The following is a 27,907-nucleotide window of genomic DNA, read 5'->3' on the forward strand; positions in this document are numbered from 1 at the left end:
CGCATTTGATTCAGACTCCTCTGGCGAAAAACCAAACTCCTGTAGTTAAACAGGCTCCTTACTCTCCTGATATGTCCCCCTACGACTTCTGGCTGTTTCCTAAAATCAAGAGGTCATTGAAAGGAGCGCGATTTCAGAAAAGAAAGGACATTATGGCTGCAACGACAGCAGAGCTAAACTCCATTCCTAAAAGGGTCTTTTCGGAATGCTTCCAACAATGGCAGCACCGCTGGGAGATGCATATGGAGCCCCAAGGAGACTACTTTGAAGGTTATTAGGTTTCTAACGCTCCAGTTATGCCAGTTTTTTTTCTTCGGCCAAAGGTCGGATACTTTTCTAACAGACCTCGTATGTTGGTTTACGCATGAATAGCTTGCTGATAACATCGATGGCGGTACATAGATCACTGCCGCGTTGGCCACTTTTCGACACTGAGGCCTTGGCTGTGTTCATCTCCCGTGCAGTCGCATGACCAAAGGCGCCAACGATTTGGCCTGCTGGCGAAACTCAGCGGCATCAATCTCCTGGTGAGTGACTTCTCTCTACGCATATGTGCCCATGAACACAAGCAACAATGCGCTGTAGCCAGCTCGGACGCTTCAGACAAAGTTTGCGCCAAAAATGACCGAAAGTAGCAGCTGCCGAATGGACCGCTTGGCTGATGTAGCCCCAGACACGGAGTGCAATGTGGTTGTGTCGAGAGCACATAGTACGGATAACGCATTTCACTGAGAGATAATGCATTCTCGACTCAACTCTTATGGACGTCCATGCATTTTCCTCCTCATACCGTGATAACTAGCGCTCGGGAGGAAGTTAGCATAGTGAAGGAAAATACAAATCATTACTAAATTCGCCTCGGGCACCGGTTGTACCACGCGTGTCATGTAGCCACATTTGCACAGGTGCGGTATCGCAGGTGGCCAGAAGAAAACTTGGTCGACCGTGAGGGCATCGGTGCCACGGGCTGGAGGGCCTCTGTTGAGCTACATTTGCCGTTTCTCCCTTGAGTAGTATCGGACGGCAGATTTAACTTGCAGGAGGCTGAAACATGGGCAGATGACTCTATAGGACATGACCCTCATCCCATGTGCATTGCCTTCCCCCACCACCTCTGCTCTCTATCGCTTTCGCCCTCAGCTGACGCCTATCCTTCCTCGCTTAACCGAATGGGGCCCTCTCAGACTTAGGACGCCCTCATGAAGGGGTCCATGTCTGTGGTGGAACATTTGTGGTCGCAGATACCATGATCGCGATAGCGCGTGTTTTATGGGTTGAGTCTTTTGTACGGAGCTCACCTTGAGCCGTCGCGTGGGTGAAGCAAGTCCAAGATCACCAACCAGAGCGGCCAATAGAGGAAGATGAGAGAACGAATACAGGGACGGCAACGGCAGAAAAAAAGGGAAGAACGAGGGGCGAAATTCGCTAGTCGTTCAGCTCCGATCAGGGTGTAAGAATATATTCAGGTGTTGACGCTTCGCACGGCGGTGCGACCAGATTTTGTTCGCTGCTCCATGCGCTTCTCTCGATCGCGGACAGATGGCGCCACACGATGGGGGCTTGTCTAGTCACCGAGCTCCGGCGGCCGTAATTCAGGTGTTCGCGATCGTTCGGTGCCGCGGCCGCGGCGTGTACGTGCACTTTTTAAGTTTGTTTGTTTAGTTGCTTTAACGTCCCGAAGCGACATAGGCTATGAAGGAGGCCGTAGTGAAGGGCTCCGGAAATTTCGACCACCTGGGGTCCTTTAACGTGCACTGACGCCGACCAGTACACGGACTTCTAGAATTTCGCCTCCACCGTAATTCGACCGCCGCGGCAAGGCAAAAAGGATTGAAACTGTTGTCCACATCGAATAATTTTTGGCGCCTTCGTGTTTTACTTGCTGCGACTGCATGGATGGAAGGAACAGCAGCGAAGACGCTTCCCTGCGATTATTCCAAGCTCGTTATAAAAATGCGTTCACTGCAATTTTTTTTTATTCATCCGTACGAACGCTGAGAGCATAGTCAATTATACCGACTCTGAGGGTTCTAGCACAGCTGCCACCCTCAACGTTCGATGACGTTCCACGTCACACCAGCGGTAACTGAGGACCTACTATGTCCGCCGCTTATGAACATTGGTGGAGCTGATGAACACTCTCAAGGTTAGGTCTCTTGTAAACATAAATACCCCGAAAGCAGGCGACCCGGCACGAATTTCTCCTGAAATGTTGCCTCCTCGCTGTGCAGCGGTCAAGCGCTTCGTGCTTGTCGCCGACATGGGGTAATGACACCTCGAGGGGCACTCCCTTGTCTTTCTAAGAAAGCCATGAGGTGGTGGGGAAAGAAGTTTTCCTTCCCCCCCCTCTCTCTTATTTTCTCTCGTTCCCTCCTTCCGAACACATGCATCCACGTCAGGGGATCGCCTTTTCAAGTTGTAACCGATTCTTTTTTTTCCCTTCTCGTCTCTTTTTCATTCCACCCCCCCCCCCCCCCCCCATTGTTTGCATTTGTGCTTTACGCTTTTTCGTGTACCTCGCGGATGCTATAAAAGCTGCTTGTTTCGAATACTGAGGCCGGTCCTCCAGCCGAAACGTCGTGAAATGAATCCTGTTATGATTTTCAATTTCTGGTGACTTTACCTTATATTGATCAATCAGCTGGCAAGAAATCAGCTTTGACACACACACACACACGCATATATATATATATATATATATATATATGAGACGTTGGTTTCCGGGTATGTAGCTGTAAGAAGCCACTGGCAAAAAGCACTTTGATACTAACGCTTCGGCCGGGGTCCGGCCTTCGTCACTTGGACTAAAATGAACTCATTCACTTCCATTTTGTAGCGACAGCTACACTACGCCAGCCGCTTCACGAGGTCAGCGTGGCTGCGCGCTGAGCCGTGGCAGCACCGCTCCGCCAGCTGTGCGCATGCGCGGAGTGACGTCATAGCCCGCAGCTGATGGGCGGGCCGCGCGCCTTTACGCTAGCATTTCAAGCCTTCACCGTGGCGGCGCCGTGGCTCGTGACGTCGTTGGTCACGTGGTGCAGAGCATCTGCCGGTGGCCCGGCGCGCCGATGAAACGGAGTGGGGGAGGAGTGCAGCAGGGGTAAGAGGGGGGAGATAGGGACGAAGGTGAACAAGGAACGCCCAGCGAAACTGAGCCTCGAAAGACTGACTTTGCAATTCGACTGAGCGAGTTCCACTTGGCCAGCTGTAGCTATCGCGTCACTCCAGGTTTAACCAGAGCTAAACCACAGCCATTTTTTTTTGGGGGGGGGAGGGGGGGCGCAATGTTACGTTGAGAAATCGAAGGCGGTAAAAACGGACAACGAGATCAGTTTTCGAAATTTCCGAATCGGCATCGTGCTTCAAGATTAAAAAGCGCTTTCGACAGCTCTACAAATTGGCTTTCCTACATTGCACATTGATAACATGGCGATTCCTTGAATCAAAATGTAGGCGCAGTTAATGTCTGTTAGTAAGTAAATGATATTGACTTGATTACCGTGGCGATACCACGCGCAGCAACGGCATATTAAAAAGTAACACAGGAAACCCGGCTTAACAGCTATCAAACGAATATTTTCCGCTGCCCGCCGTGGTGTCTCAGTGGTTATGGTGCTCGACTGCTGTCTCGGAAGACGCGGGTTCAATCACGGCCGCGTCGGTCGAATTTCGATGGAGGCGAAATTCTGTAGGCCCGTGTACTTTGACGATGTCAGTGTTAAAGAACCCCAGGTGGTCGAAATTTCCGGAGCCCTTCACTATGGTATCCCTCACAGCCTGAGTCGTTAAACAGCCTGGGACGTTAAACCCCCATAAAGCAAACCACGTTTTTTGCGCTCCATATCTCGAAGCACGGTGCTAATTCATAAATTTTATACAGTCGGTTAGGTTTATATGTCTAAGGACTTCATTTTCTCTGAGTACTCTTGCGCCCTAAAAGCAAAACGATAAGTTGATCACTTTATTTTAGCTAAATACTATCTTTTCGTCAGACCTGATTACGTACATATTGCCTGCCATGCCGTAAATTTAACCTCCACACATCCCACTGATGTATCACGGATTTTGAAATCCGTATTAACTAATTTGAAACAGGCTGCATATACCCCTGAAGCTTGCACTTCAAAACCAATTGCGCCTAATTTTAGGGGTATACTCTTGCTTCTTTGAATGGGAGCAAATAGTTTGCTTTGAACAGTGATCTCCTGAGGGCATAAACGTGCGAAACACTCGCCTAGATATCGCTAAAGTTCTTGTCCGCTTTTTCTGACCTTGTGGTGAACGGGCTGCCACGGCGCGGACACTTCTCACCGTACAGGGCGCTATTGTGGCGAAGGACCCCAGGGAGCGCAATGGTTTCTCGATTATCTCCGAGGGCCAGGAGTACCGGTTCCAAGGTGAGTACGCAGCTTCAGCGCATCCTCCAACGGATGGTGTGGTAGTGCCACGCCGATGTCAGGAAATGAAGCCAGCTACTAAACACTCTGTTCGGATGGAGAGCTGGCTTGCGCGGGTTCTCTTGAAGCATAAGCGAAGCAGGCAGCCTGTTGACGCCAACTAGTTCCGATTCGCGACACGCATAGGAATCGGCAAGTAGCGGTGCCAGACTAGATCCGCAGCAGCGCCTCCTCGAAGCTTGCCCGACTGCCCCTTTCTGCGGAATATGCGATGTTCAAACGCCAGCATGTGATTGCTCTCGCGGAAAAGTATCCAGCGCCGATCAGTGTTGTTAAAATAAAACACGTTGCGGCCCCGCTACGGAGGCCTTGTTCACAATGAAGGGATGGAAGTGGATTTATAGGCTTCATCATGTCACGTAAGCAGCCGGTGTATATCGGGGGTACATTGCTTTGGTTGCGATTGCCTGTGAATGGGAAGGAGTTCTAAGTAAAGTCTTGTCGTATTGTTCTTTTCTGTTGCGATTATCTTCGCGCACCTCCCGGTCGATGCCGGTATAGCCCAAGAAGCGAGTTTGTTGCCACGTGCTTCTCGTCGAAATCATTGTTGTGCTGTTGCATCCTTTTCTTGAAATCACTCGTTTCACCGACGTACTACATATGTCCATAACCAGCGCAAGGAATCCTGCAGACGCCGTCCGAGACCTTCTTCGCTAATTTATCTTTTACTGTCACCATAGCGTGTCTACGGAACATGCCCGACGTGCACTTCGTACGACCGAAAATTGCGAGTCAAGCTTTCGCTTACGCCGGGGGCATATGGAATCGGAATATCACAATTCTTTCCCTGGTCGCTCCGGCTGTTCTGGCGCTTTTGCTAAAGTCTGGATAAATGAATTGGGACAGCCCGAAGGCAACAGGTCACGGCGTGTGGCAGCAAAATGGTCCGCTCGGTCCTCCAGGGTTGAGCAGAGTTTTTCTGCGCTGCGTACAAGTCAGACAGAAGTTTGGTTCGAAGTTCTTGTATACACAGCGCTAGACAAACGAAAACGACACAGAATACACAGGACAGGCGCTAACTTTATTTCTGGAAGGCTTCACCTCAAGCATTCTATAGCAACCACAACCAGAAGATACGCGTGCCCATTACATGCAAAGCATAATCGCATTGCACAACTTGTAGACAGGACACCCGGTGCCGAGTAAACGTAAAAAAGTGAGAAAGGAAGAGGGAAGAGCCAGAAAAAGATTTTAAAAAAGGAATTGTTGAGTTGCAGTTGCAGCGATTTTTAGGTTTCATGAAAAATCTGGCCCTGGTCATCTCAATGCGAAGAAATAACACTGCTAAAAGGTAATTAAGAACAGTAAAACCAAGCAAAAGCTCAAAGCAGTAAGCGCGAAGCAACAGAAAAACATATTAAAAACTAGTGTAGAAGGATCCTTCAGAAAATACCAGGTGTTTCAGGGAAGGCATAAAATTTTTCAAAAATGGGCTTTTTGTGCTGAAAATATGGCTTTTGGGGTAAAAAATATGGCTTTGGCCTGAAATAAAGTTGCAATTTAGCGCCTGATCTGTGTATTCTGTGTCGTCTTCGTCTGTCCAGGGTACTACTATGTATAAAATTGAGGCAACCACCGAATTCTTGCGACAGGTCAGGTGTACGGAGCAGAAATTAAGGTTCGTGCCGGTGTGCGTGTGCTTCCACATTACACTAAATGAAATTGCGTCACCGTCGCGTTTAATAGAATATCTTGCAATGACAGACGGCCGTCGACTTCCTCCTCCATTGTTAACTGTATGGCCGGTCCTTACTTTTAAGATGTAAAAAATTCACTCAATGCCGTTTTGTTAATGATGCAGACGCAAACAACCAGGAAGCGAAGGAAGATTGTTGATGAAGCTGGAGAGGGCGCGAGACTCTAGTGACTCCATCGCCATGTTCGCGGCAGTGAGTGAAATCAAAGCTCCCATAGCCGTTCCATGGACCTGTTTAAAGATGTTTTTCTAGAACGTGAAATCGGTAGAACAGCAAAGTATACTGAAGTCCGGAACGTTTATTGTCCAAATCGCAGCGAAGGCAGTCTACCTCCGATGTACACTCGCTACTTACGTCACATCGAGAAGCCCATATATCCAACCATCACTCTCATCCCTTCATTGGGAACAAGATTGCACGGCGCTCGATACTTTCCCACCGTGAACGTTCCCGACCAGACGGGGGTCCCTCAAAGCCTGGATTTCATCTGATTCCTTTAACACCGAAACTCACATTCAAAAGCTGGATAAATTTTCAAGCAACATATGATTGGAAGGCGTAGTTAGTGAAGCGTTCGAGGAATGTTCGCCTTGCGAGAAAACCAAGTCAGTGATAAAGTTAACATAAAGATGGAAGGTAAAGAATGACCGATTGCTGTAGCAGGATTACACCGTATTTGTTTGTACGCAAGTTAGAAAGCGAAACGCGCGGCGTTTTGCATATGTGGATTTTCATCTCTAGTTACGCTAACCCCGGCTGGCTTCATCCATAACTGCTGCGACGTTACACAGCGGACAATAGTCTAATGCAAATTCACTGCAAATATTGAGCGTAAAGTCAGCTAAAAATTCAACAAAATAGTCTTCAATCACCGCTAAGCGGCTGCTCAGCGCGGGTCTAGTCCATACCGTGGCAGCCGATGGAGGCCAGTGGCTGAAGCGTCATAAGGAGTGTGCATTCGAGCCCCGCCATTTCGGCGCCCATGCAGCACGGCGAAAGTGTGTGTCCTAACTCCGCCCCTCTGCACCCATGGAGCTACGCGTTGGGCGTCAAAATGGCGCCCGTGGCGTATAGGGAGGAAATGGGGACTGGATCGCGCTCCACAACCCACAATGCACATTTCTCATGGGAAGAAACACCTGTGCCGGCCTTTAGTACGGGCACAAAGCTGCGTCGTCCGCAACAGAAAGAATATTCAGCTCTCCGCTCGATTGCCTCAGCTGGGTACGCCGTTCTGTCGCAGTGTGCGAAACTCGTACAGTGCAGTGAAATGAACTGCGAAAACGAGGCGAGGAGAAAGATAGATGGCAGCAGCCTGGCTTCGAACGACGCAGCCCCGAACGAGGAGGAGCGTGACGCGTGGGTGATGGAGCTTGAAGAGGCCGTGCTCCGACAGATGGTGTGCCGCCGAGCTTACCACGTGAGTACGCATTTTGGGCTCATCTTGTATCGAAACAGTTGGGTATCTCTGGAGACAAAAAAGGGCACCTTGCGGAACTGCCCTATTTGTTCTGGTAACGTTGGGTCCGCGGTTCCCTCAACCTTAGTGTCCTTTCATCATAATCATCATCAGCCTGACTACACCCACTGCAGGGCAAATGCCTCTCCCATGTAGCTCCAATTAACCTTGTCCTTTGCCAGTTGCGGCCACCGTATCCCCGTAGACTTCTCATCCGCCCACCTAACTATCTGCCGCCCCCTGCTACGCCTGCCTTCTCTTGGAATACACTCCGTTACCCTTAAGGACCATCGGTTATATTGCCTTTACATTACATTTCCTGCCCAAGCCCATTTCTTCCCCTTGATTTCAACTAGAATATCATTATCCCGTGTTTGATCCCTGACACACGCGTCCTCCTCCGATCTCTTAACATTACACCTATCATTTTCCTTTCCATAGCTCGCTGCGTTGTTCTTAACTTAAGCTGAACCCTCTTTGTTAGCCTCCACGTTTCTCCCCATAGGTGAGTACCTGTAAGTCGGTGAGTACCGGTGAGTCGTCTCCTTTCGCGCGTTGCCAAATGCCTGTGGCAAGAAGAGAATACCCGTGAATATCGATTTCGACCGCGACATCTTCAGCCGTAAGTTCATGAAAACCGGGACATTCGACGGCGCTATAGCCAAAGACGGACGGGACGGCTGGAGGGGCGGCTGGAGGGACGGACGGACGGACGGTATTGTGTTGTATTTTATAGCCCTTCTATACCTTCTCCTGAAGGTATAGGAGTTTTCCGGCAAAATGTTTTCGAAATGTGAAAAATCATCGATTGCGCAGAGAGTCTAAAAAGTTTGTAATACGTAGTGGTGACAATGATACGAAACTTTAGAAATAACTACTAGTGGAGGCCTTAAAGAGGTTCGGTAACTTCAGTGACCATCCTTGGCTTGGCAGGAATCTCGAGGCTTCTAACGAACCAAATAAAGATCTCTGCCTCCTTCTCAGGAATAAGAACGGGACTGAGGTGTATCAAAATTCAAGTGGAACAGTGGCTCCGAATTTAGAGTTTCTCGAGAAAACCCCCTTCTCTTAAAAAGCTAAAAACACAGGACATGACAACAATTTCATTGTCGCCTAAGAGCAGTGTTGGATGAAAAAGAATGCATTCATTATAAAATTGGGTAAAGTACTTCTATCTTAGTTTTTACAGTTTCGCGAAAGAAAATAAAATGTAATTAACCGTAAGTTTATCTCCACATTCTTCAGAAACAAGTTTGTCTTGTTTTGTTAGTTGGAAGTTGTGAGTAAGGTGTGGGGGGCCTATTCGTAGACGGCAGATAATCACTTCCTTGTAACATTCCTGGTGCATACAAGACTGCCATTAACCTAAAACTGGCTTTAGCAAGTGTAATTCATTATTTACTTCGTTTTTCCCAGCAGAGTGCCATTTTTTCCTCAATTTGCGTTCTACAAAGTTTATAAAATCCTTAAACGGCATATTAACCTTTTTATTTTGTCACCATCTTGAGCAGCGCACATATCTGCTCTCTTGTTCTATTTTAAACCGGCATGACTTGAGACCCAGCAGAGTTTTATCTTTTGTACTTGAGCTGTGGCTGTTACTATGTTTTGTATGATGTCACTAAGTAGCAGAGTGATTGCAATTCTAGAGTGGAGAGCTGTAAGTATGCTTAGGGACTCTTGTGTAAATATTCCTGTTCAGAGTGTAAATACCGAAATCAAAGAGCCAGTGACTATGGATCCGGCAATTCTTTTGCATTTTGGCAGATAAGGTTTGAATAAACAAAGAATGAATGTATACATAGCAGGACGGACAGATATGGACATCTTTGTTTGCTTTGGTGGTTTAACGTCCCAAAGCAACTCCATCCCAAAGGGCTCCGGAAATCTCGACCACCTGGGGTTCTTTAACGTGCACTGACATCGCACAGTACACGGGCCTCTAGAATTTCGCCTCCATCGAAATGCGACCGCGGCGATAACGGTGCGGTGGCCACAGCCACCTTGCCTAGTAAATTAAAGTGGCTGGATTATGAATTTGTACTTCTGTGCTTTCTTTCACTTTGAATTCTATTCTGATCGTTTTTCTATATTCACGGCAACTTTTCATGTTCTAACCTACATTACTTTGATTTCTGTGACGCTTTGTGCAATTTTTCTACGTCACCAATGCTATGGTCTGCTTTTGCTCTTCTCTACTGCTAATGTGGATATTTTTGTGTAATTATTCCTATAGCTCAGATTATTATTATTATTATTCCTATTATTCCTATTGTGTATTATTCCTATAGCTATGTTCTTTTTGACGTATAGCTTTGCAGTATACCCAGGATTTTTTCAATGTTTTACACACTGCTGCCGTCGCAATACAAAATCTTCTTATTCATACCTGCTTCCTATTGTCTGGTTGTGAGGCAACCTGACCTAGCCTGCTATAGAAGGATACTTGCCTTTTGAATTATTACCTCTTCCGTAGTTCGCTCTTTCCAGCTCTGCGTTCACGCAGAAATTCTTTTATTCCCATTTTTGGGCTCACTTAGCCGTCTAGATTACGCGGACTTTTTTTTTATGCTCGTGATAACGTCCCTGCTGTTCCCTATGTAGCATCTCGTGAGCTTTTGAGTCTTTTCCTCCATCCGTGTCTGCGTTTTTACAGCGCCACTTTAGCGGCCATTCAGTTACTAAACTCTAACAGACCCTTGTTGTCATGGGAGTTGTGTAAAGCGCGGGGCACCTCATCCGCTGTCGTGCCAGCCGCAGAAAGAAAATCCTAATATTCTAACCTCGCTCTCTGCATCTCTATTTCGAAGATGGTCCATGCAAATCGTCAATGTCCGTTGTCCCTCACGACTCCAATGTAGGCTAAGTACCAAAGAACCAGGCATACAGTAACATTGCGCACAAGACACAGCAGAACAATTGGGACCGCACGAACTCCAGGGAAACGCACAGAGCCGCGATGTTGTTTTGTCGCTGTTGGCGAAACTGCCAAGACCTGCACGCGAAGCAGTTTTGAATTCGCTTCCTCGTATTCTATTTGTCTCAGATATCCGTATCCTTTCGAATATTCGAAATCGAATACGAATATTCGAGATTTTCGAGTGTTCGCGCTCCCCAGAAAAAAAACTGGCGCCGTGATCTGTTAGGTGGATTCCATAGGAAGGAAAGCGCAGCAGCTGAAGGTCATGTGTGGAGAGGAATTGTAGAGAAAAATTCACTGTGCCTGAGCAGGCCAGCCATTTCCGGATATTATAGATGGGAGATGGCTTTATTCCTGCAATGGACGCAATCCGGTCGGAAATGATGATTTTGTGTCATATACAATTTGGTTGCGTTTATAAATTTGGCGCAAAAGCACCACAATACCTAAACACAAGCTTTTGCTCGAAAACTGCACGCTTTTGTTGTCCCAGATTAGGGTTCGTAGGGAGTCGCGACGTGTACAAGGTAAATCATATTTAAATCGGATCAAAACGAAACTTCCATTGGCCCTGTGAGGAGACTGAAATTGAACCCCTCACTTAAAGGACGGCCGCTGGTGGGCTTTGTGTTGCACTCGCTACGGATGCTAGAACACCGCTCCCCTGTTACACTCATCACTGCAGACAAAAACTGTCCACTCTCGTTAACCTTCTTCCTGGCCTCTGTGATCGCAGATCTGGGACAGACGCTACATCGGGCCAACCTTGGCCTTGGTAAACGCCAAGCTCCAGGATGCTGGTCTTCTGTACGAGGAGCTGGCGTGCAGCTTGCAGGTGGGTGCCCGAAGCAGTGCCCGACCACTGCGCACTTAACCCTTTTACGAGCAGTGTGCGGGCACTAAACTCACGCCGTCATGCGCGTGGACTGCATTTCGACATTCAAGCAAACTTCTCAGCTTAGCCACAAAAGAAGCAAGCCTCAGTGCAGTGCCGACTTTTCGAAAAACGGGTTTCTCCAAACACAGGATGACGTTTTTTTGTTTTTTTTGTTTCACCGGAGTGACCGCTACGAACTGAAAAGGAACTTCCACTTTGGCCTGATTAGCTGCTGGCGCATCCGTAGCATCATGTAATTATTAATGTGTAATCGCATCAGTTTGGAACAGTTACAAGAAGCATCATGAAACGCCGCTTGTTCTCGCCTCAGCAAGTCGTGGTTGCATCTTTGCGGTATTTTATGATGAGTACTTAGAGTCACAAGATAAGTTTTCAGAGTACCGCGTTCCTTTTCCCCGCACCGCAGGGGTTGCAAGAAACATGCCTGCCGCCGCCCAATGTTGCCAAAAAAAAAAGGAGATTCGGAATAACTACAGAATACATTCACCGCTAACATTCACTGATTATTAGCGGAACCTCAAGTACTTGAAGCAGACAGGTATATCATTAAATTAACCACGCATTCGTTATTGAGGACTCAAAAAGGGCAGCCAAAAGATTGCTCCCCGGCCCGCACTCCTAACTAAACCACGATTCAGCGTACACGCAGTGGGAATAAATACTCCGTCGAGCACAGTTAACACAGGAACAGTACTGCGCAGGCGGCAACGGTGCTATGAAGGCTGTCGACCACCAGCGAAAAAACTGTGCCTCACCGTAGGCTGTAACCGATTCTAGAAAAGAGCAAAGTGTGAGCCTTACATTCTTAAAATGGGGTGCGTAGCACACTGCCCCTATCAGCGCACTGCGGCTAAACACCTTCTTTTTCATAAGACGTACAGGGTCAGTCAAAAGTTCCCAGGCCACAGGGTCTGCTTTTGAGCAGTATAGTCAGGCAGTTACGACACCTACAAAGCTCCGCATATCTGTATGGGTACAAGAAATATTGTTCTAACATATGGCTACCTTGATAGCGTCATCGGTATCTTAAGTGTCAGGACATACTGAAGAACAGTAGACCCTGTGGCCTGGGAACTTTTGACCAACCCTGTACATAACGGCAGCAAGCAGTAGGCGCTGAGCGTTTTCGCGAGAACCGCTGATGCAGTCGTACCGAACCGTAGATATATGAGGAGCAACGAGGCCCGCGCCACGACACACTCCTCAAGGGCGTGCAATTACAACTTGGGCAAGGGCATTACGCCCCAATTTGCGAGGCCTTCGTTCTTGGGGAGCACGGCCATCTTCGGCGACACTCGAACTCTCGTACCTCTTTCGGGAGGACACTCGCCATTTGCTAGGAAAGGTCCCGGCCGCTTCCTCCAGGGCAAGGTCCTTTATAGACACAACTTCACTAATTCTGGCCGCTGGAGTTGCGCGTGTGTCCACGTCCGGAAAGTGATCATTCCTGAAGCGCATGAAATCCGATGCGTCTTTGCAAAATCCCAGCGGCAGCCTTGTATGCCGATTTTGCCGGAACAACCGGTTCGCAGCCAGTGAAACATGAGCGAAAGGCTCCTGCAGGCCTGGTCGGCCAGCAAGTCTAGCCCAGTTATTGCTCCAAATGCAGGCGTCGTTACCTGACACGAGGACAAGCGAAGACCGCCTCTTTCCTTTTTGACGCAAGATTTGGCGGGAAACTGGAGCTGGCTTCCCCTTCCATAGGAACTGTCCTGCCAGTGATTTCAGCTTCCCCGCCACACGCCCAGACATCAGGGCCACGCATGCGACTTAAAGGCGTACTCCGTAGTGCAAGTGTTAAAAAAAGCTTTAGCACTCAGAGACATTTCTCGGTGGGCAGCCGATGCTACGGCGCCGGGCCCGGGCGAGGGTCTCGGTCCACGCTCTAGAAGAAGAGCCCATTGGCTCGAGCAGGACTCCGAGGACTCTTCCCAAAACTGGATAACCCTGAGTAGTGGACCACGGAACGAGCCGAAGCTGAGGGCGTGGCCTTTCTCTGGATTGAACTAAGCACCCGAAAGTGCCGCGTAGCCATAAATATTGCCGAATGATTCGAAGCCTATCTGTGTCACGCACAAAAACTGAAATATCGCCTGACATACCGGAGTGCAGGCACTCCCTTGCACCAGTAGCTGAAACGTACCCTAATGCTGAGGTGATATTTCGAGACACCGGACATCGGCGGGATTTTGTTGTAGGTTTTGAACAACTGTTAGGATGGGCGGGTTGCGATGACGTCAAAAGATCACGTGCCCTCTATCGCGCACTGAGCGTTGCACCACGCGGTGCTACCGGACAGGAGACGCCCTGCGCTTAGGAGGCCTTACTCCTGGTTGATCGGGTTCACCATGGCAGGGCTCATAGGTGCTGCAAGGACAGCGGCCGACACAGGGGTAGCAGGCGGCTCGAGAAGCGCCTCAGCGGCGTGTCCAGGGCCGGCTGGGGCTGAGACGCGAAGAGAGCTGACTGACGCGGGCTGGTGGCCGTAGGCAGCACCGCGTCCCAGTCCGCCACTGTAGGAAGAAACGTAGTGGATAGCGTGTCATTGGAAATGGCTTCCAGTAACGTCATCTCGGAGCTGGGCCCCAACGTCGCCTCAGACACCGCGTCGACAGCCGTCTGCTGGTTGGACACCGAGAGGGCAACGGGAGGCAATGGCATCTCGACGCGTGCCACAGAAATAGGTGGATCCGAGGACATCCGAGGAGGTAGCACGCAGTCCGCCAAGGCGCCTACAGGCAGCCCGGCACCTCGCATTGTCGTGGGCATAGGCGTCGCAGCGATCGCGACGCCCTCCACCGGCAACACACTCGCTTCTCGGCCCGCGCTCCAACATGGCCACGAGGAAGTTGGGTGGTGAGCGGGTCATCATAGATAAACATACTTACGTAAGTACGTTTCTCTATGGGGTCATTTCCAGCTTCGCCAGAGGTCGGCCGACGGGCAGCGTTACTACCTGCTGTTAAGAACAAGTTTATTAAACGTGTTGACCACAATTACTGCTTTTCCGTCTCTCTCTCCGGTGTGTGCATTTCGTTCAGTTCGCGCCAATTTCTCACTTCTAACTAATCGCTGGCCTTCCGGCTGTCTTCCCAATAAATTGAACATTGCAAAACCAATGCGTGATCAGAACTACTCACGTGCCACCTTCACCAACCGAAGTCAGCTAGATACATACAGTAACCTTTTTTACTTCTGACTGCCTTTATGTTCATCATACAGGTGTTTTGTAGTGTTTGTCTGTTTTCTTGAAGTTTGCTGTGGTGATCTTTGGCTTTTGTTATATTGCCCACTCTGGCCCTCGGGCTGCAGTATTTTGTAAATAAATAAATCCCCGCACGTGCATAGCGCCTCGGGTCCACCAGCGCCCAAGCACCCTGGCTCAAGCCAAGCAGTGCAAACAGCATGTCTTGTTTTTCCACCCGACGCGAAGACTCGCACGTGTTCCCAGCATGCGGTGTCCAGTAGCCATCTCCAAGGGCTTCGATTCCAAACGCAGTAAGGGCGTCCGCCGCTGCAGTGTGATCACGTGACCCGAAAGGCGATAAAATGCGGGCCATTGAAACCGCGATATTTGCCTTTGAAATTAACATGCTCTTCCCATTTTCAAAACTGTATTCTGAATAGCTCATCTAAAACTGAAGATATTACACTCTGAGTCCACAATAGTTTTCCATTTATTTTGAGTGTCCGTTCACTATATATCCCAAGTTAGGTGTCCCAACAGCGCAGAAGTTCAATTTATCAGTTATTATAGTGACTTTGCTAAGGTGGATACACAGGAACCACGCATGCAATTGAAGTGAGCAGCAATCACGCTTACAAGTACCGTATCGGGGAGAGGAAGATGGCGGTATTGTGAAATTTTTTCCAGTGAGTATATCAGCAGTTTGCTCACAGCGGCGCACTTTGGTCAGCAAAGCAATTCTTTTCCTTTTCCCCCAGGAACTCGACAGGCGGTGGTCCACCGAAGAGGCCAGCCAGCGAGCACGGTGGCCGGGTGTCATACGGGACTTGCTGGTTTGTATTGTGTCTACTATCGACAAAAGTACGCGAGGGTGACTAGGAATCGTGGAGCGCTTCAGCTGCGTCATAAGTGTGATCATGAAAAACTTTATTGGTCTCAGGAATTCGCGACGCCTGGTCAGTTCGCTGCCCTCAGACTAGGGCACCGTTGGCTTCCCCGATTGCCCTCGCACATCGGAGCCCGAGCTGTTCCTTCTGGTCCAAGCTGTCCAGGGCAGCCTCCTTGTCGGCGTGGGTTGGGTTGGTTATGGGTGATGGTGCGCCTGGGTACTGTGGACACTCCCACTAGGAGTGCAACGCTGTGGGTTTGGGATTTTCACAGCCCGGGCATGCGTCCCTATACAGGGCGGGGTATGAAAGGTATTTGTGGCATAATAGGGAAATCTATGGGTTTGGAGCTGTTGCCAACTTGTGGCATACATTCGGGTGAGGGGTTTGCGTGGATGTGGGTATTCTAATCTGCTGCCTTTGTAGCGTGATCTCAGTGGAGGCGAGGCTCTCCCTGGTTGTCTTGCGGTGGTTAATGTGCTTCCCTCGTTGTATTCGTGGTATGTAGGACTGTATCCTTCCTTTCCAGGCCCCGGAGGGTAGCAAGTCGGGAGAGCGTGAGCCCATTTGTTACTCGGAATTGACCTGTGTCCTGATGTCTAGAAAACGCCTTTGGCCTGCCATGTGTCTGCAGTGCTGGAGCGTAGCGCTATTCGACTGGGAAGAAATGGTGCAAAAGGATCAAAGTGTCGCTTCTAAGTGTCGTGAATGTGTCTATCTGGCGTCTATGTGTCTATGTGTCTATCCGACAAGCCGCCTGTGAGTCCGTCGCGATGATTCTCAGGTTTCGGTCTTCGTCCGATGTTCCCTGTCGACTGGCGATGATGTGCTGCATGGCTATTGCTATTCCCGTTTCTTCGGCAGCTGCGCTCACGGCCTTTCCTTCCATGGATTCCGTGGCTGTCGGGTCACGGATGCTTGCTGTCATTGACGCTCAATGCCATGGCTTGCCTGGGGAGCCGTAATGAGGTGCATGCATGTAATACGTTGCGGGATCTTGCATTTTGGGAGGGCATTTTGGGAGGGCTGGGTCACCCGCGCAGCGACGGTGGCGGCGCGCCAGGTGTGCGCCGTGTGACGTCACTACTGCTCGCGCATGCGCAGTATGGCCTTTCGTCAGCTCCGCGAAATGGCTCGGCGAGCCGCGTAGTGTTGTTTTCGCGACAAAAGTGCTTTCCGCTGGCTTCGTGCAAAAAACGATGCCGTTTCTGTCGACTTAGGAACGCCAGCTTTCATTCTAGTGCAAAATTCGACCGCGTAAAATTTAATGCAGTGTCCCTTGGTGCACGGTACGCGACAAGGATATTTAGGCCGAAACTTGTCTGTACAGCATTCGACATACCTTCGACAGGCGGCAGCATTGTGCTTCTGAATAGGCAGAATAGGCTCGCCTCATACAGCACTTCTCAAAAAGGAAGACATGACTTGTCGTTTCGTCTGATTGATGAGCCCATTGTGACGACTAACTGGCAGAGTGTTGCAACCCGAATAGCCGTGGCGGCGGCTAAAGAGTTGCAAAGCGAAGGCCAAGAATGTGTTTCCACAGTGGTAGGTATGTAGCAACTGTATTTCGAGACCCTTGCGCTGTGGCGGCCTCCGCAGCCGTCCTCTCTTGAGCGGCGACTTCCGAGCTGCGCAACAATGCCTCCCACCGTTCGGTTGTGACGGTTCTTTCATTTCCGTAGTAGTTCCTCCCTGCACCAGCTTTCTCACATCGCACGTGTCTCTTTCTTTCTCGTCTGCAGAGGCTAAAGGAGCCGGGTGGTGCGCAACTTAGTGTAAGCGCCCGCTCATGGTTGACTGGGCCTTTTGCGGTACACTGCATAGAGTCGCTTCGTGCTTTTATGCGGAAACCTTTGGCGTGCTTCGCTGCTGCAAAACAAGCCGCATTGTCTCCCCGCGTTCTGCGCTCGTGCCGCACGGAGTTAATGCAGTTCACCCACGTTTGCGTTGCAAAAATTTCTTCGAGTGTGCCCTAATTGCCTTTCTTCGTTTCCTCCAGAGAAGCTTGTCTAGTGCACAGCCTGTTCGGTTCGTGCGGAGTGCACCGTTTCAACCACGTTATTTTTCTGCAGGCTTTTCTCACGACTGCCCGTGCTGCAATGGCTTTGCTGGAAAACGTTAAGGTGAGCGATCGCTCTTAATACACCGCTTCTGTTGCAGTGAACGGCGAACGCATGGGCGACGCGCGCAGCGAAGAGAGCACGCGTACCGTGTACGGCGATGCGCATTAACGGTTCGAAGGTTGAATGCTGTCACGCATCCCAAACTATTCATTTCTTCGCTATGCTCATTTTTCTAAAGGTGCACTGAGCACAATTTCATGCAGCTATTTTTCTCAGTAAATATTCATTCTGTGCCTCTTTCTGGCACACGTTTGTCCCTTCATACTCGTGACGTCCTTACAGGAAAAAACACGTTGTCACTGTTTGGGAGTGAATAGCTATGTAGCGTGGACTCAGGGATCCGGGATTTTTTAGGTCGTGGCGCCCTGTGTGTGCGAGGTTTTGTCTTTTCTAGCCCACTATACTCCGTTTTCGGTGATTAGAAGAGGATGGCGGTGCAGGTGTCCCCCGTGCAACACTCTACACTGACATGAGTGTTTTTGCATGACCACCAAGCACCGCGCCGTATGCACACAGGCTAAGCATTTTCGTGCGTATATACATGAGGCACAAATTTGGAGGCTAACAAAGAGGGTTCAGCTTAGGTTAAGGAGAACGCAGCGAGCTATGGAAAGCAAAATTATAGGTGTAACGTTAAGATATTGGAAGCGGATGGAGTGAGTGAGGGAACAAACGCGGGTTAATGATATCCTAGTCGAAATCAAGAGGAAGAAATGGACTTGGGCAGGGCATATGATGCGAAGGCAAGATAACCGCTGGACCATAAGGGTAACGGAGCAGGGGGTGGCAGAAAGTTAGGTGGGTGGATGAGATTAACAAGTTTGCAGGGATACGGTGTGTAGTGGCGCACAGGCTACCTCGACCCCGGACTCCGTTTAGTAGAGTGATGCCTTCGGGCTGCGGAAAGATTGAAGCTTCCAAGTTTGGTACCTACGCGAGGAAAGCGCGAGCGACTTCCTTCCCGGCTAATTGGAGAGACCTGCGCTGAAGCCGTAATTAATCTGCCATCCGCTATGAACGTAACTGAAGGAGGAATTGGCGCTAACGTCTGTGATAAAGAGAAAGATCCAATCGCAAGAAGTTGCTGAAACGAGAAAAGATCTGTCGTACTCTTTATCCCTTCTGAATTTCTGACCCGCGAGGCCGTTGAAACCGCCGCGCATCCTTTTCGTGTTTCGCCAACTCCGTCAGTCGCGTTATCCCGTGCGCTGTCGCCTGCTTTGCGGCGCCGGTCACAGACATGTTGGCGTCATGTTCCTTCGTGTGTTAGTGATGTCAGTGAAGCTGCGACAGCTACGGCGGTGGTGTTTGGTTTCGCGCTCCTGAGCTTCGATATTTCGAAGAGAGCAGCGAGACCTGCACGGCTACAACGGGAAGCTCGCTTTCTCGGCAGCCACCGCTCATTTCGGCACCGTCGGTCGTGAACTATGATTTAGTCACTGCTGTTGACGAAGCAGTCATCCTGTTTGGTCCGCACAAGAGTCGGCACATCGTGGGAACCGATTATGCAACTGTAAACTGAATTATATTTGCGTCGCATATATTAGCACGGACAGTGAAGGTCATCGCATGATACAGCGCTTCGCCTTCACGTGCTTACAGAAACACCCTGAGACACATCGTGCATGCATTAAATTGTTTGCGCTCACAGTGCACATGATGGTCCTTCTGTACTGCGTGCACTCACTACGCACGGAATGATCACACATGTATTGCGTGAATGATGCACGAAATGATGAGCTGAAAATGACATCTGCGCCGTTTGAGAGAAACTTAACAGCCCTGGTGCGTCGAAACACATTATCTGCATTTTAAGGAATGCTGTAACATAGACATGCAGTGTATTTTGAGAAATATCGCTTTTAGACTGGAAGTAACGGGAACGATACCAAAGTAACGAAAGTAAGGGGAACGATCAATAACAGCATGGAAAATAAGTTCTCTCTTCTGCGTACATTGGCTTAAAGCTGCGGTTTTTCGTTGTTGACTAGTGGTGCAACCAATTCTAACGTGCCCAAATAAACCCAAATGAAGTGACGCGTGCAGCTGCGCGCAGAACAGGCGGACAACGATACATCCGTTATCCTCCTGAGTGGTTGCGCTCGGCTGCTGGCCCGAAAGATGCGGGTTTTACCTCGGCGGTCCATTTCGATGGAGGCGAATTTGCCGATGCCCGTGTACTGTGCGATGTCAGTGCACGTTGAGAATCCCGGGTAGTCGAAATTTTTGGAGCTCTCCACTACGGCGTCTCTCATAGCCTGATTCGCTTTGGGATGCAAACGCCATAAAAGCAAACAATTACCTTGCAGGAAATGATCCTTCCGGGACTTGTGGCGCAGCTGGACACGATGCATCCGCGAAAAAAAGCTGCCACCATGCTGAGCCTGCTGAGGACGCAGGCGGCCGGTGAGTCCAGGCGGCAGAAAAAAAGGGGCGACGTTCTGTACACGTCCAAGGAAAGTCAATGCAATACCAAAAAAAAAAGACTAAAAGTCAGGGAAGTCAACATGAGGATCAATTTAAACAGATCAAAATTAAGCCAATGGGCCAGTCTTATAAAAACAGCCAGCAGATTTCAAATTGCAGTCGAAAAACACGGCAGAAAATTTTGTTTTCGCACAATATATTTCTGCAGTATATTTAGCCATGCATTTGTAGCAGCAACACATTTTTGTAGTTACAAAAGAAATTTCTGTAGTACCAGAGGTAGGACTGCGCGTTCGCTTGCTAAGGAACCAAAGGAAAATGCTATTCAGCACAAACAATAATGTTTGTACCGTGAGCGCGATTCTGTCGTTTTTTTCTTTCGACTGCAATGGCCCACGGATCCTGAACAACTGTGGCGAAATCAACTGACATCGAGAAGAACCCACCACTGCCGATCTGATGGCGCCGAGAGTATGCTTAAAACAGCAAAATGTTCGTTGTTCCTTTCTTGAGGGCGCATTCGCACAGGCTGCATACGTAGCCAGATACCGTTGTCTAACGCTCTCACGTGATAATACACTGCCGCCAAGCAAATCTGCCTTCTCATTCACTCTGGCTGAACGCGCCTGCCGCAGAATCAGCAGAATGCATTCCCATCAGCCCAGCCGCCCCCCAGTGAAAAAAAAACAAAACAAAAGAAAAACAGAATCATGCCCCGAATACAACCAATTAGTTTTTACTTTTGTCGTAACACCAGATGCTTCCCTAGTATTGCTCTATTTTTTGTATTACGGTAGTATTTATCTGCAGTTCTGTCGCTACAAGCAACAGCCGGGTACTACAAAAAATCTGTTGTTTCTACAAATATTTCCGCATAATAAACTCTGACACGTCTGAAACCAAAACTTCGTTGGAGACGTGTCTGAGATATTTGGTTGCAGACGTGTCATAGTTTATTATAAGTTACCAAACCGAATCAGACAGGCAGTTCTGTCCAAACGTTTAGTTAAAAAATTTCTGTTGTAACTACATGTTCATGCATGGCCTAAAATATTACGAAACAAATTCGGCAGAGACGGTTAAGACTGCTTACGTGCGGGAATACGAAAGCATTACTGTCCTTGGGTGCAATGACACCCACCCAAACAAACGCAGCCCACACATACACGCGTATTACTCTATCCGGAAGGCTGTACAACGAACGGATGCACCACAATTTTGATACAAAAATTAGTTTTTGAGGAAAGGAAATGGCGCAGTAACTAACATCTCGATGGGCACCACAACCGCGCCTTAAGGGAGAGATAGAGTCTGGTAAGGCATATAATTGAAGGTGTGCAGAGAATTCAGTTTTTATCTGGAGGATTTTAAAAAAAATCCTCTGAGCAGACAACTGGCCTCATGGAGAGAAAACTTCGGTCTCGGGGTAGCATATTATTGCCTACGTTATTTGAGACGTAATTAAACATTGGTACTTTCCTGCATTGCCTGAAATTAAGAAAAAACTGCTGTCAACTGCGAGTAATCTGTCGCAGACGCGAGCCAAGCAGCTGGTTTGACAGGGCGCGTCATGTGCCGGAAGGCGAGTATTAGCGACGACTCTAACGACTATTTCTTGTCGCATTCATTTCGACGAGCAGACAAGCCGCATCTTCGAAGCGAGCGCTACCCTACCACCCACTGAGCCGGGACGTCGTTTGCGTCGCCTTCTGGCAGATGGCGCACCCTGCCAAACCAGCTGCTTGGCTCGCCTCTGCGACAGCTTTACACGCAGCTGACAGCAGTTTTTTTCTTAATTTCAGGAACCTCAGGCAAGTACCGACGTTTAATTACGTCTCAAATAACGTAGATCATAATATGCTGCCCCGTGAGCGAAGTTTGCTCTCGATTAGGCCAGTAGTTTGCACACAGGAGTTTTCAAAATCCACCAGATAAAAGCGGAATTCTCTATATACGTCGTCGGTTCGAATCCCTGTCAAAAACTATTCATGTACTTGACTAGCGCATGTATGCAACGAGAAATCGTTTGACACCACTCGGAATGCTGTACGACCAACGGTTGCGCCACAGTTTTGGTACGAATGTTGTTGAGAAAGTGGAGCGCTATTTAAGGTCGTCGTCCAGTGGGGAGTACATAGACGTCAATATAATAGTCCGAAATGGCGGTGCTCGGCTTGCTGTGTGCGTCGTACGGCCGTTTCATGACGTCTGCTTATTTTTCTTGTCATCTCTGGGATTTCCTGTAGCATCTGCAAGTACACACTCACACACCGCCGGCTTTTCTCGCAATGAATGTCTCACAGGCTGTTTGCAGCACTACGAAAGGTACAGCTCTCTCGTCCAATCAGGATGGCGCGCACTACATTAGTGTGTTCCTACGCGCCTGTGGTTCGATCCACCTGATGTCCAGGTGGCTTCTTTCTACCTATAGCAGGTGGCGCTTGATGTCTTTTTATTCTTTTTTTGGTTTGTTTTTGGACAGGCGGACGCCCGTTCCAAAGGGACTAGCCCCACTTTTTTTTTTTTGTCGCAACCTGTTCTCATCAGTTCCTCTGTTGTCGCGTCGCAGTAAATTTCAGTAATCGTGTCATGTGCATATAAATTTATTTACTCCAGCGTGCCGAGGCTGCCGAGTGTCGATGGTGGCGAAAAGCAAAACAAGCCCATGTGCTGCGCGAGAGGCAACGCACGTTAAACGGCCCGCGTTCAACAACACTCGCCCTGCGTTCAACGTCTCCGTTGTCCACTTGTAAAGCGTTCGCTCGCTCACCTGCGCGAGTTTTGCCGTCCTCTTGATGAGCGCATTTGTACTCCAACTGCCCCCGGACTCGACGCGAAGCGCTTCAAGAACATTTAAAGCCACCTGGTTCGCCTGCTTGGGGAAACAGCGCACTGTCGGTGTAGAGCACACAGGGGACACAACAGAATCGACCGACGCCATGTTGGAAAGTGGCGACGCATCACTACCTCGCAGCAGGCCTCCGCAGAGCTGTGTCCGTACGGGCTTTGTCTGGTAATTTCACCAGTGATTGAAACACTCCCTACCATTTAAATATACCTGTCCAAATCATGTTTTTAGTTGCAATTCTTATTGTTTTGATTAATAGTCATACACTCCTCAAATATTCGAGGGACTATTTTCTGCGTTTCTGCAGCCCTGATTGGACGAGAGAGCTCTACCTTCCGTAGTGCTGCAAACATCTTGCTTTCGCATTGAAATCTTGTGTGGTGACAGAGTGAGTGAGTGAAAAACATTTAATGCTCCAAAAATCAGGTTTTAGCGGTGGGCCGATGTCTTCATGTCTTCGGCCTCTTCACAAGGTCGGCGCCCCTATTCCAGGGCACCGCTGAGTCTTGCTGCTTCGCAGGCGTGCTGCACCAGTGCCCTTTGGGCCGTGAGCTCGCTGCTGGTCAGCAGGCCCTAAGAACAGACGGAGGCGCTGCTAAGAATGGCGTAAAAGACGGCACTCCACCTGCCAAGAAACACATCAAATGAAAAGCTGCTACAAATGGGCCTAAACAACACATTCGAAGAACTAACGGAAGCCCAGCTATAGGTGCGCAAATAGCCAGGCTCCAGCAGACAGCCATCGGCCGCAAGCTCCTAAAGAGATTAGGGCGCAATGCAGAAGGGATCGTAGATAGAACAGCTAGCATTCCAGACGAGGTCCGCCAGACACTGGACATCAGCCCTCTGCCGAGAAACATGGATCCCAACCTCCATGCCGCTAGAAGGCAGGCCAGGGCAGACTATGTGAAGCGGAACCTAGCCACAATGGAAAACACAGTATACACAGACGCGGCCCTCTATCCATGGGACCACAGGACCAGAAAGTTCCGAGTCGCGGCAGCAGTGGTAGATTACATGGGGGAACCAATTAGCAGCGCGACATTAAGAAACTGTACGGTAACGGAGGGGGAGGAAGCTGCCGTAGCTCTAGCGGCGGCCGAAGGTTACCGTAGGAACAAGTCTTTGATAATCCTGACAGACTCCAAAGCAGCATGCAGGAACTACATACAGGGCAAAATAAGCAAGGAAGCGCTGAAGATCCTCCTCGAAGCAAAGCTTCCAAATAAGACCTTAAGACACAGGATTTTCTGGATACCGGCACACACCGGGATAGAGGGTAACTCGAGGGTAGACAGCCTAGTTCGCGAGATCACGAGCCGAGCAGGGCAGTCGGAAACCCTGGAGGACCCCATGACGGTGGAACCAACGTATGCAGAAATATTAAACTATCACAGAGGGCGGAGATTCAAATACCCACCACCGCACACATCATTAACACAGCACGAGGCGGTCTGCTGGCGGAGACTGCAAGCAGGGACTTTCCACAATTTATACATACTACATAAGATGTTCCCTACACAATACAGGGACACATGTCCGTGGTGCGGAGCAACCCCCACGCTATATCACATCACATGGGAATGCGAACGTAACAGAACATTTCACAAGCTAAATGACCCGAATGTGGTGACAGAAAAAGTTGTTCCGTTTATCGCCAGTACAGCAGCGGGGCACAGGGGCAAGTGAAAGCGATAGATCCGCCCGTGCAGCGGCGACGATGACGGTGATGATGAGCCATTGTCTCATGGTGCTCGAAACGCGCTGTTCGCGTCTCTCCCTAACTACCCGTGAAAGCGCTGCGAGTGTATAGCTAGCGAGGGCTGCTCGAACGCTGATGTCGGGCGACGCTTGTGCAGGGCTGGCCGTGGACCCGCTCTCTGCGCTGCTGCGTCGCAATCCGAAGCCGACGGCCGAGGGCGCCGCGCTGCTGCAGCCGACTGCACGGAGGTCCATGCGGCACCACCCGACGTTGGCCGCCGACCGCCGGTCACGTAAGAGCACTCGACCAAGCCCAGTGATAGCGTTTGCGGGACCGTGTCTGATTTTAAGGCGGAAGCCTTTAATTGCTTTAATGTCTCATCGTTGTAAGCAGCAGTTGTGGACAGAAAAAATTCAGGGGGCACTTTGACTATCTAAAGTGGGTAGAGGCGGAAGCGGTTTCCGCACCACCTTCGCTGTTTCTGTGGCACTGGTGGCGTCACATATAATTGAGTACTAATTACTAAGTGATGAGAAATCACTAATTAATGGTTAATTACTGATTAATGCCTGAATACTAATTAACTGCTAATTAATGACGCTTAAGCTTCGCCTTTAGGAGTGGAACGCGACAGCGCGTTGTAGCGCTGCCAGGGAGTCCACGGAACGCCACCACCCGTTCGGCGCGATGACTTGCCCTTTGAACGCAACGCTTTTTGAGGAAAGGAAATGGCGCAGTAATTCTCTGTCATCTCGGTGGACACCTGAACCGCACCGTAGAGGAAGGGAGGAAGTGGGAGTGAAAGAAGATAGATAAAGAGGAGCCGTAATGAAGAAAATGAAAATTGTATTTGAGGAAAGGAAATGACGCAGTAACTGTCTCACAGAATTCAGGGGGGCACTTTTTTGACCTAAAGTGTGGTCACTGATGTGTGGTTAAGATGTTAAGCTTCGCCCTAATCGTTAGCAGAGTTATGTACTCCTTGCCCTACCACGCAACAACAAAGGCGGAGCGAGAGCAAGCCGACTGTATTCTCAGGAAGGCATACAAGATTGCTCTACACCTGCCCAGAAATGCATCAAACGAGAAGCTACTCCAACTCGGAATAAGCAATACCTTCGATGAGCTTGCCGAGGCTCAATTGGGGGCACAACTCATCAGACTCAGAGGCTCCTCTACGGGAAGGGCGCTCCTGAGAAGGTTGGGTCGGAACACGTGCGGACTCATAGACAGATACGCGGACGTACCGGACGACCTTAGAAAGACCTTTAATGTAGGACCACTGCCTAAAAACATGGATCCTAACCTACACGAGGACAGACGAAAAGCAAGGGCCGAGCAGATAGAAAGGAGGCTAGGCCGATCAGAGAACACAGTCTATACGGACGCCTCCATGTACGTATGTACATGCAGGGAAGCGCTTAGCCGCTACGGTGGTAGTTAATAGCACAGGAGACATGGCCACATGCGCCTCAGTGGAGGTCGTGGGCATAACGGAGGCCGAGGAAATTGCCGTCGCGCTGGCGGTAGCAGAAGGCTATAGGAAAGGCCGATCCCTAAACATCTTAACAGACTCGAAAGACACGTGTAAAAACTATACGAAGGGCAGAATTAGCGGCATGGCCCTCAGGATAATCAGTGGGGCAGCAGCCTCTGCTGAGAAGATACCCATACAACACATAATCTGGGTCCCAGGCCACGCAGGCGTAGCGGGGAACGAAACAGCAGACAGCCTAGCTCGAGGGCTTACATACCGAGCAGGCATGTCAGATGTTCTGGAGCTTCAGCTACTAGCATGCGGGGGGGGATACACAGAGACATTACAACTATACAGAGGGACTAGATTCAAGTACCCACCACCACACAAAGCCCTCACGAGGGAGGAAGCAGTCGGCTGGCGTAGGCTACAAACAAACTCCTTCCCCAACTTGTACATCTATAACAAGATGTCACCAACACAATACAGAGCAAACTGCCCCTGGTGCGGCGACACACCCACACTATACCACATCACATGGGAGTGCGAACGAAATAAAGCATTCCACCAACACGAATTCCCGAGTGCGGAGCAATGGGAGAGCCGGCTCACCAGCAGCGAGCTCGCGGCCCAAAGAGCCTTAGTGCGGCACGCTAGTGATGCAGCGCGACTCAGTGGAGCCCTGGACTAGGGGCCCAACCTTGCTGAAGAGAAGCCTCAAGTCGCCGGCGCCACGAAAGACGACGGAGGCTTCGAATCCGCGAATCTCTTAAAAGATCTAAATAAAAGTTTTCTACTACATAAGCTTCGCCCCTAAGAGTGGAACGCGACAGCGTCTTGCAACGCTGCCAGGGAGTCCACAGAACGCCATCGCCCATTCGGTTCTACGCCTCGCTCGTCGGTAAATTGGTTTTTGAGGAAACGAAATGTATCTGTCTCTCATTTGTCGGTGGACACCTAAACCTCGCCGGAAGGGAATGGAGGAGGATGAGAGTGAGTGAAGACACCGTATTCACTAGACGCGCCTTTGTTCATTCCGAACCGTCGAGCTGGCATGGCGGAGTGGATAGCATGCTCGTTTCTCACGCCCAAGACCGGGGTTCGATTCCCGAGCTCGACCAATTTCTTAATCGGTTTTATTTATTTATATGGCCTGACTAGTAAAGCTAATTAGGCTAATTGGGTAATTAAGCAAGTAACTAAGCTCAGTCCCACTTACTTGGAGCATCACTATACAATCCCTTCAATTGGTTGCATGGTTACTAGCCAAAGTACAATTGGCCCCGTTTGAAATTCGCGCACTGTGACGTCACGACCGTTTCCACCAATTGAAAAGCGTGACATTTTCTGTCGACAACTGCTGCTTACAACGATGAGACATTAAAGGCTTCCGCCTTAAAATGTCACGCTTTTCAATTGGTGGAAACTGTCGTGACGTCACAGTGCGCGAATTTCAAACGGGGCCAATTGTACTTTGGCTAATAACCATGCAACCAATTGAAGGGATCGTATAGTGGTGCTCCAAGTAAGTGGGACTGAGCTTAGTTAATTGCTTAATTACTTAATTAGCCTAATTAGCTTTACTAGTCAGGCCATATAAATAAATAAAACCGATTAAGAAATTGGTCGAGCTCAGGAATCGAACCCCGGTCTTCGGCGTGAGAGACGAGCATGCTATCCACTCCGCCATGCCAGCTCGATGGTTTGGAATGAACAAAGGCGCGTCTAGTGAATACAGTGTCTTCACTCACTCTCATCCTCCTCCATTCCCTTCCGGTGAGGTTTAGGTGTCCACCGACAAATGAGAGAGAGATACATTTCC

General features: G+C 49.5%; 1 protein-coding gene across 1 annotated transcript in view; it reads left to right on the forward strand.

Moving 5' to 3' along the window:
* The window catches only part of mRpL2 (mitochondrial ribosomal protein L2), a 118,355-nt gene that overhangs the window by 1,456 nt on the left and 88,992 nt on the right, over positions 1-27,907 (forward strand). Inside the window, exons 2-9 of the mRNA XM_089571514.1 lie at positions 465-527; positions 4,319-4,397; positions 7,489-7,574; positions 11,270-11,368; positions 15,377-15,451; positions 17,581-17,631; positions 19,941-20,037; positions 24,766-24,900. Coding sequence (XP_089427640.1) covers positions 465-527; positions 4,319-4,397; positions 7,489-7,574; positions 11,270-11,368; positions 15,377-15,451; positions 17,581-17,631; positions 19,941-20,037; positions 24,766-24,900 — 685 coding nt within the window. The remainder of the gene's footprint in view (positions 1-464; positions 528-4,318; positions 4,398-7,488; positions 7,575-11,269; positions 11,369-15,376; positions 15,452-17,580; positions 17,632-19,940; positions 20,038-24,765; positions 24,901-27,907) is intronic.

This window comes from Amblyomma mixtum, chromosome 2 (assembly GCF_055824585.1).
Source record: "Amblyomma mixtum isolate Tamu chromosome 2, ASM5582458v1, whole genome shotgun sequence".
Lineage (NCBI taxonomy): Eukaryota > Metazoa > Arthropoda > Arachnida > Ixodida > Ixodidae > Amblyomma > Amblyomma mixtum.